At 38.4% G+C, this 15,216-nt stretch overlaps 1 protein-coding gene across 8 annotated transcripts in view; it reads left to right on the forward strand.

The window, feature by feature from the left end:
- Window positions 1-15,013, forward strand: part of LOC121315147 (PHD finger protein 20-like protein 1) — a 28,635-nt gene extending 13,622 nt beyond the window's left edge. For 7 of the 8 annotated variants that reach the window (XM_041249109.1, XM_041249108.1, XM_041249111.1 and 4 more), the window contains 15 exons: window positions 1,156-1,441; window positions 1,533-1,724; window positions 1,903-2,088; window positions 2,785-2,844; window positions 3,421-3,711; window positions 4,417-4,632; window positions 5,173-5,226; window positions 5,380-5,481; window positions 6,764-6,928; window positions 7,817-7,998; window positions 8,448-8,547; window positions 10,319-10,514; window positions 11,613-11,928; window positions 13,139-13,313; window positions 13,742-15,013. In XM_041249109.1, coding sequence (XP_041105043.1) covers window positions 1,156-1,441; window positions 1,533-1,724; window positions 1,903-2,088; window positions 2,785-2,844; window positions 3,421-3,711; window positions 4,417-4,632; window positions 5,173-5,226; window positions 5,380-5,481; window positions 6,764-6,928; window positions 7,817-7,998; window positions 8,448-8,547; window positions 10,319-10,514; window positions 11,613-11,928; window positions 13,139-13,313; window positions 13,742-13,884 — 2,664 coding nt within the window. In that variant the 3' untranslated portion in view covers window positions 13,885-15,013. The remainder of the gene's footprint in view (window positions 1-1,155; window positions 1,442-1,532; window positions 1,725-1,902; window positions 2,089-2,784; window positions 2,845-3,420; window positions 3,712-4,416; window positions 4,633-5,172; window positions 5,227-5,379; window positions 5,482-6,763; window positions 6,929-7,816; window positions 7,999-8,447; window positions 8,548-10,318; window positions 10,515-11,612; window positions 11,929-13,138; window positions 13,314-13,741) is intronic. The other variant, XM_041249113.1, reaches the window with a different exon arrangement.
- Window positions 15,014-15,216: the final 203 nt, after the last annotated feature.

A 15,216-nucleotide genomic window follows, 5' to 3' on the forward strand; every position in this document is an offset into this window, starting at 1 on the left:
TAGCAGCTAACGAGAAGAGAATGCAAACCGCACAAGTGCACTGAAAGAAAGCTGGATAGCAGCACCAAATAAGTTAAAAGGTTGATCTAAGCGAGGAGTTGCAGGGGGTTGGTGGTCGTATCCGGCCATGGTGGCCACATTTGAGAAATGCTGGCATAGAGTCTATTTATATTGCACAATTAAACAAAGTAGCATCAGAAATATGTTGTTATATTGTACAGAAAATAAAGAAGTAATATAGTTTTTTTTTTTTTTTTTTTATATTACATATGAATTAAAAATACAAGAAAAAGTTGGTGGTTTGAATAATTATTTTTATGATTAGTAAACCACCTATATAATGGCCGTAGTAGGCTGGTCTCTGAGTGGTCATTATAAGCAGATTTAAGCCCTGTTCACACTTGTATCAGTACGATACTAGTCCAGTTTGTTTCGGTATAGAATATACCGGTACGAAACCACTTTCTGTCCTAACTCACTTTTCAATACCGGTACAGTCCCGATACAGTTGCGATATACCTGTCCACATTCATGAATGTTTAAATCGACAGTGTTCGGGTTCTGAACTCTTTTCCATGATGACTGCTGTCACATCTGTTAGAAATGGAGCCGCTGTGTGTAATAAAGCATGTTTTGCTGTCCTGTCCATGCACAGTGTTTTGTTTTGGTGTGCGATTACTACTGAGAGACAGGCAGAACATGTAAGGATGAGACAAACAAAAAGGCGAAAACAATTAGCCATCTTTAATAAAAGCAGCGGGCTTGCATCACGGCTTTGGGAATGCATTTATTTTATTTCTTCATTTATTTATTGTTTTGCTTTTGATATTCCCTCAAGGGATTTTGTTTGTATTTAAACTGTAAAGCAAGACGTGCACGTGCTTCTGAATATTGACTTAACTGTACCAATACTGTGTTGGTTTACCTATTAACACTTAAGCTGTTATGAGTCATATCAAAACAGTACCAGTACGAAACCTGCTCTTTTTTTAGTTTAACTGTGTCGATACCACACTGATAAGAACTCCGGTCTGGACAGATTTTTCGGTATGGTTCCGCAACGATACTGGTATAAAAATGATAGTGTGAACATGGCATTACCTTTTTTCTTTTCCTGTAATTTGCACTTGTTGAAACCCTCTTTAAATTAATCAGGAACCTTCAGCAAGCACAGAAGATCAAGAAAAACCTGACACAGAAGCCACCTGCTCTCCACCAACACAGAAAAATGTTTTACCTTCTGCCACATCTCCTTCCCCAGTGAAGTCTCGAAATAGACTTCTGAAGCATGATTCGGGAGAGTCTACAGGCAGCCGTAAGCAGTCAAAGTCATCCTGTACTGTGTCACAAGCGGAAGAGTCAACTCCCATAGCTGAGTCTCCGTCTGCCCCCACTCTTACCCCTGCCCCCACCCCCAGCACTACAGACACCCCACAGATGGGTATGTGAAGAATGCCTTTATCTGCATACAATTTACATGCATTTAAAAGGAAAGTGAAGGAAATCATTATGATTTTTTCTGTTTCCGGTAGCGCTTCCTCTACCTACCCCTGCCAGCCCTCCCAGACCCTCAGAACAAATCCAACTACGAAGGCGATCCCAGCGTTTGGCCACTTTTATACCCGATCCCTTCTGTGAACCGGTGCACTCCCTTCCTTCAGCCACTGATGGAAAAATGCTTGCCCAGAAACCACAGTCTCAACGGGACTTTCCTGTGCCTGAGGGTAAGTTTGTGTGTGAGCTTTTGCAAATCAGCACCAATAGCAACCAACATAAATTAAACACATGTACATCCCAGCATTGACAGGGTTGTGGGCACATATCAATACTGTATTAGATGTATTATTATTATTGCCATATCAGCCTTGGAGCGGACAATATATGTAGATGCTTGTTTTTCAGTTTTACATACCACCTCTGTTGCTCCGGAGAAGCCTGAGCTAACCCTCGACCTCAGTAAAAGTGCGACAGTAACACCCCCACCACCAGCACCGCCTCTGCCACCCCCCCAGTCCCCTGAAACGGAGAAGGAAGAATCTCCTCCCTCGAAAACGCCAGCTGATGAAAAAACAGCTTCTTCTGCAACAGGTAAGGTGAAGTTGGATTTGCAGTGACTAATATTTTACAATAAATGATATTATGAGCATGGAAAATCTGAATGAGCAAAAGATGTTACAAATTTCTAAAGAAAGCTAATAACAAAAAAAGTTGCTGTTGTAACCACATTGCAACACAGCCTAAATATAAAAGTTGGTAGGAATTGTTTTAAAATAATAATTCCTATCTTATTAAAACATTACTACAAAAAATAAATGTAGTTTACAATTGTTGGTTATTCTATTCAAATATAAATTAACCCTTTCAGGACCAAGCATTTTTCACTGGGATGCTCCCCCAGGATCTGCTGTTTTTTGGCTGTAGTTGACTCTCTTCCTATAAAAATTCACTAAAAATCTATTTTTTACAGTGAACGCTAGCCCCCCCATCCATTGATATGTGTTTCTAGCATGTACTGCACAGTACGGTGGCCGTGTGAGTCATCAAAACAAAGTGCTTTTTTATCGTGCTTACACAATCGTGATCCTAGAAGCCCTCTTCAATATGATCATGTTAACACGATCCCGGTCCTTAAAGGGTTAAGCGTATTTAATCCTACAGAATTGATACACAAAGGTCAGGTACTGGTGTGAATATCTTACTATCCACTGTCTTAATTCTGGTGGTATTTCTTTATTTGTAATGGTGAATGAAAATAATGTTTCAGATTTATTTTTCTTTATCTAGGTGCTGTTTTAAAAGTTGTTCCCAAGCCACAGAAACCAAACAAGCATGCAAGAGAACCCAGTATGTAATTTTCAAATTCATTTTTTTAATCTTCTTTCTGTAAAAGTACTTTTATTGTTCTTCTGAAAGTTACACATATTTATTGAGCAAAGTCTCTGAATTAAAGTGCATTTTTATTTTATTTCACTGTAACGTGACCAAAAGTTTGTTTCTGACTCTTATGGTAATGTGTAGGTGTCAAAACATTGCCTGAAACCCGCACCCCCCCCCCTTGTAGTTTTCTTTGCTTATATGAGCACAACACGCTTTTCACCTGCATTTGTCCCTGCAATTCTACAAAGACACAGAATGCTAAAACATGCTTGTAGTTGCTGGAGCCATTCTTTGTGAATATTAATGGAAATGAGACACTACTATTAAAAAAAAGGAAAACTGATATGGAATTCTAACCAGTCTCCCGACTGATTGCGCATATGATGTGCTCTGCATTTGTGTGCTATGTGCAGTTTTTGTAAAAGGCTGTGTTTCACATATAAAACTCCATATTTCAAAGCTTCGGTATGATCGCAGTACTGCATTTATACCTTTTAAATGGGATCGAGTTGCTTATTTTTATTTTTTATTTTCTGTGTTTAGTAATTAACACCAAAAAGCCAGAGGATCCATCAACCCCTAAGGAACCCCTGATAGATTTAGACCACAATAAGTTCAAGTGTAAGATTCCTGGCTGCTCCAAAGCCTTCCGGAAGGCCAAGCTGCTGGATTACCATCTGAAGTATTACCACAGCATGGACAAGGAGATGGAGTCCGAGACTGGCTCTCCAGAGCGAGCGGTGCGCACTCGAGCAGCCTCTGCCTCTGTCCCTGAGTCCACTGCCCCAGATAGTCATGATGCAAAGAGGCGGCGGACTGTGTCAACCTCAGCTTGTATGTACAAATAATTGTATATTCCATTGCTTTTTTGTTTTTTCTGCCTTCAGTCAATTTTGCCCACGCTTGCTAATTAGCATTAGTCTCATTGCATGCATCAGTTAAACTTCATTTTAATTATATTTTTCTTTAGCCTACCGTATATAATTTGTCGTTTTGATGGTTTAATCTGAAACACTGGCATCCATCCCTCAGATCTCTTTATTTACCCTGCTAATTATTATTACACTGGCTTACCCTCCACCTATCGTGCTCAATATATTACTCTGTGTTGCACCCTCTGCTTAGCACAGCTGGGCTGCTGAAGGTATGTAATGGTTTGGTTCCAGGGCCTTCTGATTATACATTATTGAATGCTGCACTGTTAGTGTTCACTGATCTAGACTTAAATCCTTTTTTTTCTGGTTGGTTTTCTTTGTAGTGGATAGCAGGTGTTAATTGCTTGTGAAGTACTGTGTGATGGTGAGGCTTATAGAGTCCATGAATGTCAATATGCAAGTTCAGTGTCATTGATTTATCATTTAATTAAGTTAATTCTTACTGGAGGTTTGAACAGAAAACTTAACAAGGAGGATTGTTTTTTTGTTTTACACTAGGACTGCGTGCTAGGATCACCCAGTTTTCATCATGCATTAAAACCACTACAAACAACATGTGGGTACACATTCTCCTTGATAATGATGTCTTTTCGTTTGTTGATAGCCCTATCACCTCACGTCCGTGCCTTACAATTGGAGTCTCCTTTAAGTACTGGTCTGAAACCGTCAAAGTGCAGTAAGAAGAAGCACTCCTCCGCCTCGTTCAGCTCTGATGGAACAGACGCTCAGTTTGCAGTGCTGCCCCGAGAGAAGGACTTCGAGAGTCTTCATGAAACAATACTGAAGAGAGTCATTGAAAAGGACAAGCATGCAGAACCTGGTAAACATTCCGCTTTATTCATTTCTGAGGGGGTATCTTCATGTGTTCTTATTGTGTGTTAGCTAAAAGGTTTTCATAATGCATAGGTACATGTGTTGGTGTTTGCTTTGCTCGGCAGGTGTAGATATTGTGTGTGTTTTTGTAAATAGTTTTGTATATTTTGAATGTACGTTTGACAGGGATGCGGTTAAAATCCCATCCCCCACAAAAACAAATGAATTTGACCATTCCCAAATTGGTTAGTTGATTGCCTCCTGAATATTTAATTGAGAAAGGACTGAGAGCATCAAGCTGTGCTCTCTGTCCTGCACTGAGATGACTTTGCTTGGGAGCTGTTTGAGTTTGGAGTTGTTTGTTTTATTGTTTAACACTTGATTTGTTGTTTAATAAAAGTGCTTGAACTGTGGTCTTCCACCTCTGCGTCTGCTGTTCCTGCTTCTAGCCAGCCTTGACTACAGTGGTACCCTACCACAATTATTGTTGTTATGTAGTCATTTTCTGTTTGTTTTTAACGTTCTGTTGAACTCTTTTCTACCAAAGGAATATTAAGAAGTGAAAAGAAAGTAAAACTTGAAGAAAAGAATCAATCAATAGGTAGGAAAATGCTGTATTGTATACAATTTTTTGTCATGGTGGGGTTTGCTGATAGTCATTCATACACTGGCACAACCTACTAAGGCAGAAGAAAATGACTGTCTCATGCAAAGCATAGGCTTTGAGTAAACTATTTTGAACTGTATTTCTAAGGTAAAAAGAAAGACAGGGAACGGAAAGAGAAAAAGGAAAAGGACCCTTTCAAAGTTAAACAGAAGAAGAAGAAAAAGAAGAAAAAGAAATCAAAGCAACACAGTAAGTGCATATTAACCCTTTAAGGACCTTGATGGTGTAACACGATCATACTGAAATGTCATTCAGCGCCTGTGATGGTGTAACACGATCATACTGAAGTGCCATTCAGAGCCTGTGATGGTGTTAACACGATCATACTGAAGTGCCAGTCAGAGCCTGTGATGGTGTAAACACGATCATACTGAAGTGTCATTCAGCGCCTGTGATGGTGTTAACACGATCATACTGAAGTGCCAGTCAGAGCCTGTGATGGTGTAAACACGATCATACTGAAGTGTCATTCAGCGCCTATGTTGGTGTAACACGATCATACTGAAGTGTCATTCAGCGCCTGCGATAGTGTTAACACGATCATACTGGAGTGTCATTCAGAGCCTGTGATGTGGTAAACACGATCATACTGAAGTGTCATTCAGTACCTGTGATGGTGTAAACACGATAAACACACTTTATTTCTTTGAGTTACTGGGCCTTCATACCTTGCAGTGCAGCTTGTTAATCATTGGATTGGGGAGGGATTGAATTTTGCTGCCTGTTTGCTTTTTTTTCGTATAACGTCACTGAGACCGGCATTTCATATTTAAATGGCGAAGACAAAACATGACACAAGAACTTGTTTACAGCTATGAAAAAAAAAGAAAACACTGTAAATCCTACTTATTTGACTCATATATTAGAATATCTGTCTCGTGTTTTAGTATATGTTTCTACAACATTTATAAATATCAAGAAACAAGTACATATTTCATTTACTAAATTAATCAGGTATGTTTTTTTTTTTTTTTTCTTATTACTGATAATATTATTGAATAACTATTGTATTTATAAATATTTATTTTGGAAAATGATCTAGTGTAGTGTCCATTATTGCTTATAAAGACCTTGGGAATAAACGTGTTGTATGTCATTGCAGTCACACAGGTGAAACAATGTCAAACTTCAATATTTTTCAACAAAACTTTCAGGAAGTATTGTAAGGTCCCTTGGGTCTTAGAATAAAATGTTTTTATACATGTATCTCTTAAGCCGAATACATAATAATACAAACATACTTAATGTTTAAATAAATAAATAAATAAAATATCATGTTTTGGAAATAAAAGGAGAAGTTTGTGTGGTTTCTGAAGTACTTTAAAATGTTCCCCAGAGTGTTCTGAAAAAAAGGACACCAATTTCAAGATGCTACTGCAGAAAATAGATTTTTTGAAATTTTTTGTTACAATCTTATTCATTGTTTTCAACCTCCTAACCTAGCTAATCATTGTATTGTGGTTCTGTTTAGATTATTCAGATTTTGAAGATATTTCGCTAGCCTTTTTGGAAAGGTGCTCCTCTCCAGTCACTCGTTCTTCTAGTAACTCCTTGGCTCAGCGCAATACCTCCTCCTCCAAACACACCTCCTTCCAGTACCCTCGAGCCATCCTATCTGTGGACCTCACTGGGGAGAGTAAGTACATTCCAATAACGATGCCAACTTTTAATATCTTTCAGCAAACTCTGCATACATGTTACAAGCATCACCCATGTCGTAAGAAACGTTATCCCCATTAAAGCCTGGTTTTGACCATGAGAGATAATAATAGCTTGTTTCTTCCGTCTTGTTTAAAAATACATACAGAATTCTACTGTGTTGTAGAATTAAACAACTCCCAATTGTTGGTTTGATTTTTATTAGGTTTTTTTTTAAGCTTTTTCAACTTGGAAAGGCATTTTAGCAAGCTTTGCATTGGATGATAGAGCTGATTTTTTTACATATCCCATTGTGCTATTCCTTTCTTGAAACATGCTTGTTAGTCTGTGACCCAAATATGTATGTTCCTGCTAATATTTTCTCTAGTTCTTGCTAACAACATTTTACAGGAAACAGGCTACAAGTTAAGGGTACCTGTAGTGGTAGTGCATATAGAATCATTTCAATAGAAAACATGTGGCTGAGAACTTTTGACACAATTTAAAGCCCCTGCTCTGCCAATTTAAGCATTAAAACAACATTAAGCTTCTATGCATTGGATCTCTCGTATGGCACACAGGATATGACGTTGGGTCGTTGACTTCCCTATTTCCGAACACTGCTAGTCTGTAGCTGCAGCTAACAAAGTTATATGTGGCGGCATTAATCAGATTATTATGGATGAGAAAAGTCAAATAGAAGGGTACTTCTATGAACCGTTGATAGAGAATTGTTATTTTTGGGTACAGGTACCCTTTAAGAACCTTCTTTTTAAAACTATTTTAAGTCTGTTGTTTTTTTTTTGTTATGCTAAATTGGCCCACACTGACCCAATTCTCCTTTCTTTGGAGAATGCCAATGTATTTTAACTATCTCCTTCTCCAGACCTCTCTGACATTGATTTCTTGGAAGACTCCTCAACTGAGAGCTTACTGCTAAGTGGGGATGAGTATAACCAGGATTTTGATTCCTTCAATCTTGAGGATTCTCAAGATGAAGATGACGCAGCCAGTGAAATTGTGCGCTGCATCTGTGAAATGGATGAGGAAAATGGGTTTATGATTCAGGTATTCAATTAAAATAAATAACTTACAGCTTTATAACACACTGATCCCAGCTTGGCTCCTAGTTGTTTGAGTTGCTCCTGTATTTCTGGAGATGCTACTGGTAGTCCTACTGCTAGATTCGACTCATAGTTTGAGAAACGTCACTTGGACATATGATTGCAGACATCATAAAAGGTAAGAGACAACAGGGAAAAAAATAAGACAATGTCATTTATAGTTTTTTGATCTGTAGGCTCTTTTTTTTCTTTACTATTAGACAAGCTAGCATATATAGGCAATAGGTAGGTTAGCTTTGAGGCAGAGAATTGAACTTTGGGAGGGGGAAAAAATTTATTATTTAGATGTAATATATGTAAGTAGTTGGACCCAAGACATATCTAAATGCTGAAGACTAAATAGTCAATTACAACTCACCTAAAGCTAATATTTGAAGGTATTCTGTGTTGCAGTGTGAAGAATGTATGTGCTGGCAGCACAGTGTGTGTATGGGATTGTTGGAGGACAGCATTCCAGAGCAGTACATCTGTTATGTCTGCAGGGACCCACCAGGTGAGCAGCTGGATTATAACCTAATTGGCTCATCTCTCAGTATGTCTTTCATATATAAATATTTCTGTATATAAATATAGTCTTTTTATGTGATGATACAGTGGCTTTCAAAAGTATTCACCCCCCTTGGACTTTTCCACATTTTATTGTGTTACAACATGGAATCAGAATTGATTTAATTAGGAGTTTTTGCCACTGATCAACACAAAAAAAGCATATAATGCCAAAGTGAAAAATAAAATCTACAAATTGTTCTATTAATTACAAATATAAAACAGAAAATAATTGATTGCATAAGTATTCACCCCCTTTGCTATGACACACCTAAATAAGCTCTGGTGCAACCAGTTGTCTTTAGAAGTCACATAATTAGTTGAATGTAGTCCACTTGTGTGCAATTAAGGTGTTTCACATGATTTCAGGTTAAATACACCTGTCTCTGGGAGGTCTCACTGTTGGTTAGTACATTTCCTAACAAAAACTACATCATGAAGACGAAGGAACATTCAAAGCAAATCCGGAATAAGGTTCTTCAGAAGCACCACTCGGGTAGGATATAAGAACATTCCAAAGTATTGAGTATCCCCCAGAACACAGTAAAGTCCATTATTAAGAAACTGACAGAATATGGCACAACTATGAATTTGTCTAGAACAGGCCGTCCTCAAAAATTGAGTAGCTGGGCGAGAAGGGCACTATTCAGGGAGGCCACCAAGAGGCCTATGGCAACTCTAAAGGAGTTACAGTCTTCCACGGCTGAGCTGGGAGACACTTCATACGGCAACAATAACCCGGGTGCTTCACAAAACTGGCCTTTATGGGAGAGTGGCAAAAAGAAAGCAATTGTTGAAAAAAACTCACATCAAATCTCAGCTAGAGTTGGACAGAAGGCATGTGGGAGACTCTGAGACCAAGTGGAAGAAGAGTCTATGGTCTGATGAGACCAAAATAGAGCCTTTTGGCCTCAATGCTAAGCGCTATGTTTGGCGCAAGCCTAACACTGCACATCATCCTGAGAACACCATCCCTACCGTGAAGCATGGTGGTGGCAGCATGGATAGCTCGTGAAGACAGAGGGCAAAATGGATGTAGCAAAGTACAGAGAAATTCTGGAGGAAAGCCTGCTGAAGTCTGCAAGAGACCTGGGTCTTGGGAGAAGATTAATCTTCCACCAGGACAATGACCCCAAACATACAGCCAAAGCCACACTGGAGTGGCTTAAAAACAAAAAGGTCAGTGTCCTGGAGTGGCCCAGTCAAAGCCCGGACCTCAATCCAATTGAGAATATGTGGAATGAGTTGAAAATTGCTGTTCACCAAAGGTCCCCATCCAACTTGACGGAGCTTGAGCAATTTTGCAAAGAAGAATGGGCAAAAATTGTAGTATCCAGATGTGCAAAGCTGGTAAAGACTTGTCCAAATAGACTCATGGCTGTAATTGCTGCCAAAGGTGCCTCTACCAAATATTGACTCAAGGGGGTGAATACTTATGCAATCAATTATTTTCTGTTTTGTAGTTGTAATTAATTTAGAACAATTTGTAGATTTTATTTTTCACTTTGACATTATGGACTTTTTTGTGTTGATCAGTGGCAAAAACTCCTAATTAAATCCATTCTGATTACATGTTGTAACACAGTAAAATGTGGAAAAGTCCAAGGGGGGTGAATACTTTTGAAAGCCACTGTACATAACAATGTATTTTGTGTTATGATTCAGGTATAGTGTACTATAGTCAGAAAAGCAATGATGTGTTATCTCTTTGTTTTTAGGCCAAAGGTGGAGTGCAAAGTATCGTCATGACAAAGACTGGCTAAATAAAGGCCATATGTATGGGCTGTCATTTCTCAGCGAGAATTACTCTCATCAGAATGCAAAGAACATTGTCTCCACGCATCGGCTGCTGGCTGACGTGTACAATGTAAAAAAAGCACTTTGTGGACTACAGCTCAAGATGGATATATTGCAGTAAGTTTTAATTAAAATATCTAGAGTGATAATAATGCATTCTGGCAAGTAAAGACCTGCTTCTGTTAACACTAGAACCACTGTGGTTATACTCGTACCTAAAACCGCCGCCAGCAGTCATTGTGATGGTTACCTGTTAAACAAAGTCAGGATAGGAAAGGATACAACTCATAAGTTTTATTCAAGCACATCATATCAAACATCTGCATAGCCAAAACACCCCCTTTAAATGAACAATTAAACATAAAAGGGTTTATTTTCTAACTTACCACATATTCAAAAAATTTTAAACTGTAATAAAATAAACATTTGAAAAGAAACTAGTGTGTAAACAGGTATATGTACATACAAAACTGTAAAGCTAAATTATTTTTTTAATTTTAAACCAGAGTAACATGTTTTCTCTTGTGTGTTTCACTCGGTGCAGCACTGAATCCAGGTTGAGCTGCAGCAGTTTGCAGTTTTCTAATCGAAATGTTTCGGCCAATGCGCTGTGGCTAGCTTCAAGATGAAATCTCTCCTACTGATATTTTTACCTGGTGCATTCCTTGTATAAAACGAAGGAATTGATGGCTGCCAGGTCCAGTAGAGATAACAACAGGCTTGTATGTAAAAAAGAAAAAAAAAAAAAAATAGAATATTGTAGGTTATATTCAAAATAAAAAGCATGTATTGTAAAAGGCAGTCAAAATGGCTGCTTTGGCTGTTCTAGCTGGGCGGGATTATAACTTACTTATTTTTGCGATCCTACCTTTGAAACGCTGTCAAAGTATTTAAAACATGTATTTATGAGAAGTCATAACCGGACAACTGCATAACTTTCAGACACGCAGAGTAGTTTAAATTTGAAAACATCAAACCGTCAAAATGACTGCTATGTCAGTTGTAGTGTTAAAGAAACAAGTGAAAGTTACCAAACAGGTAAAATGTACCAGAATGCACTGCAATGGAACTGCCCCAAACTGTTCTGATGAACATGTAGCCATATGATCTTCATGAACATGAAGGCTGCCTTCTTACTATCCCTCATTAGCATCCTTGACCAAGATTTAAAAAAGGGTTACACCAGCTTTTTTTCTTCCTTTTCAATTATTAAAGGAACAAACACAATCCCAACTTGCACCTGTGGGCCCGATCATGGGGGAATTCAGATAAAGAGCAGCCAATGGGAGGTTTTCCAGAGTGCATACATCACCAGGAAAGGATAGCAGACTGTATAAACCACAACTCTAACCAAAAAGCAGAAGACACCTATATCACTAGTGAGCACAGTTACCAGAAGCCACCAGGGTTTGGGCTGGAGCACAACACAGCCATTGATTTCATGAGCTCCGACGGGGAAGATGCTGTCAGGCTTGAGGAGGGGCCAGAGGCCATGTCTGAAGTGGGCACAAACTCTGTGCCAAAAGAACAGGTATTACTCCAGTTAGTTTTAGTAGATTTATCCCCACCCTCACCAAATCAAAAAAAGATTGCCATATTTTGCCATATTTTCTCATGAGTTACGAAAGAAAAAAAAAAAAAAAGTAAGTGATCAAAAACACACTTTCCAGTCTCTGGATCTTAATTTTGTTAAAGAGAACCATTACCATGAAACACTTCTGGTGTTTATGTGGAACACTTTTGAATAAGACAGTCAAACTCTTATGCAAGCACAGTCGAATAAGACAGCCAAACTCGTATGCAAGCACAGTCGAATAAGGCAGTGGAAGTCTTACGCAAGCACTTGTGAATAAGACATTCAAACTCTTATGCAAGCACTTGTGAATAAGACATTCAAACTCTTCTGCAAGCACTTGTGAATAAGACAGCAGAACTGTTATGCAAGTACAGTCGAATAAGACAGCCAAACTCGTATGCAAGCACAGTCGAATAAGACAGTGGACATCTTATGCAAGCACAGTCGAATAAGACAGCCGAACTATTATGCAAGCACAGTCGAATAAGACAGCTGAACTCTTCTGCAAGCACAGTCGAATAACATAGCTGAACTCTTCTGCAAGCACAGTTGAATAAGATAGCCGAACTCTTATACAAGCACAGACGAATAAGACAGCGGAACTCTTCTGCAAGCACAGTTGAATAAGATAGCTGAACTCTTATGCAAGCACAGTTGAATAAGACAGCAGAACTCTTCTGCAAGCACAGTTGAATAAGATAGCTGAACTCTTCTGCAAGCACAGTTGAATAAGATAGCTGAACTCTTATGCAAGCACAGTTGAATAAGACAGCAGAACTCTTATGCAAGCACAGTCGAATAAGATAGCCAAACTGTTCTGCAAGCACAGTCGAATAAGACAGCAGAATTCTTACGCAAGCACAGTCGAATAAGACAGCGGAACTCTTATGCAAGCACAGTCTTGCTTCCGTGACTTTTGATAGTGTTGCAGGTCAAAGAAGGAGAGGGCTTAAGTGTTAGCATACTCTAGAGACGGTGTGTTTTCAAGTTTTTTAAATAAACAAATATGCATTAAAACTTATGTGACAATCTGATTAACTGGAAACATTGAGCCCAATAGCTGGTAATATGTATGCCAGTGCATTAAAATCAAATAGAAAAAAGCAAATTGAAAAGTAATGTTTTTCTAAAACAGTTAATTTTGTTTATTTTACATGTGAACTAGGAAAGCACTGAAAAAGCTTCTTCGGAAGTTTTGAATGAAAACACTACAGATAAAGTGGAGTCAGGTGACCAGGCAAGGACTCTTTTGCAGTGGCAGGTAAACCTCCTGACCCACATCGACGGTGTGCAGAACGAGGTCGCTGGAAGAATGGATCTGATAGAAAAAGAACTAGATGGTAAGAGTGCTGTTTTATTGTTACTCAAGGGAGAGATTGGTTTTGAGTGTGCAGTTTGAATCGTATGCATCTGTCTGTTTGACTGAGCAATTAGCTGGCATGCACCAAATCCATATTCTTTCCACATCATGTCTGTTAGCATCTTATGAGCCTGTCATGGTTCTGTAATAAAATTAGTGGTGCTGTACCCCTGGTGACAACTTTTCCTGTGATGACTTGGTGCTACACGTCAAATTTCTATAAAATAACTGAAATAACTGGCCTCACGTCAAATTTCTCTGAAATAAGTGAAATAACTGGCCTTTTTGTTAAAAATAAGTTCTAAAAAAATTACTTTAATACAATGTTATATGATGGCAAAGTTCCTCCTTTTTTTTTTTTTTTTTTTTTAAGTTTAAGTTTTTGTGTTTTTTTCCTTTTCTCTACAGTATTAGAAAGCTGGTTGGATTTCACTGGGGAGTTAGAGCCACCTGAACCGCTGGCAAGATTGCCTCAGCTGAAACGCAGGATCAAACAACTCTTAACAGACCTTGGAAAAGTACAGCAAATGAGTACACTCTGTTCTGTTTGATTCCAGCATGCATCTGAAGCAAGGGGCCATGAAAGAGCTACGTTGTCACAGTGCAATGGACCCTTTAGTTTTCTCGCTTGATGCTTTAAGTAAAAGCTGGGGGGGGGGGGGTTAGTTTGTGGCTTGTGAACTGTTGTTGTGATTAGGAAAGAATATAACAGGATTCATTGGCCTGGCTGCACAAAGATGATTTTATGAAAACAGACCACATGGTCATCTGTGGCTAACTTGCTAAAAGCGAGCTGTTGCTGAATAAACAGAAAACTGGCAAGTGCTTGGACATCACATGAAGTGCATCATTGAAATTGGTGCGTGCCACACACACTACAGTGGGTATCGGCTCTAATCACTTATGTATCATACAGGGAGGGTATAGTGGCTGTACAATTACAATAATGTTGGAGCCACATGAATCTTGGACAAATGTAGCTAATCAATATAAGCTGGAGCCACAGAATACCTAATGGAGGTAGGATACTGCTATGAAGAAGTAAGTTCAGGCAACAAAGATCTGTTTGTTGAAGACATTGAAAAAGACTTCCAGTTTCTTTAAGTATTTCTAGATACATGAATAAGTGCAGGCTATGACTATAGAAGTAACTGAGTGGAACCCGTTCAGTGCCACATAACGCCTAATGGACGTATGCTAAGGCCACAGCAGGAAACACAATGGAAGTGGTGTATGGGGCAGAGGAAATGGGGCCCAGACAGCCTCAGCGAGAAACCAGTTCAATATTAAACAAAGCTGGTGTTTAACGTTCCAATAGACTATTGTTTGTTTTTTTTTTGGGGGGGGGGGTATAGTTCATAGGACTTTTTTTTTTTTTTTTTATCCTGTATTGTGCCAAGTGTAATGAATAGCATACATGCCATTCTTGTGTCATATGGTTGGAGGGTGTTTTGAAAAAGTGTACAGTTTGCTAATGAGGCTCTGATATACAGAGGTGCTGCGGGCAATTTTTATCTTTTTACACCCAGCATAATGCTTGGAAAAGAGTTGAAAGAACAAAATACCCTCACTGCAGTATAAATGTAAACTGAAGCCTAGAAAGATTCAGAGGATATTGTACCATCAGCAGCCACCTAGTTTCAATCCCAGGGCCTTCTGCATGTTGGTGCTTACAGACTTTGCTGGCACTATATATATATATATATATATATATATATATATATATATATATATATGTATGTATGTATATATATATATATATATATATATATATATATATATATATATATATATAATATATATATATATATATATATAGATATATCTATATTATATTATATATACCCCTGTATGTACAGTTTTTTTAGCAACTGTAAAAATAT

This window comes from Polyodon spathula, chromosome 4, assembly GCF_017654505.1.
Source record: "Polyodon spathula isolate WHYD16114869_AA chromosome 4, ASM1765450v1, whole genome shotgun sequence".
Classification (NCBI taxonomy): domain Eukaryota; kingdom Metazoa; phylum Chordata; class Actinopteri; order Acipenseriformes; family Polyodontidae; genus Polyodon; species Polyodon spathula.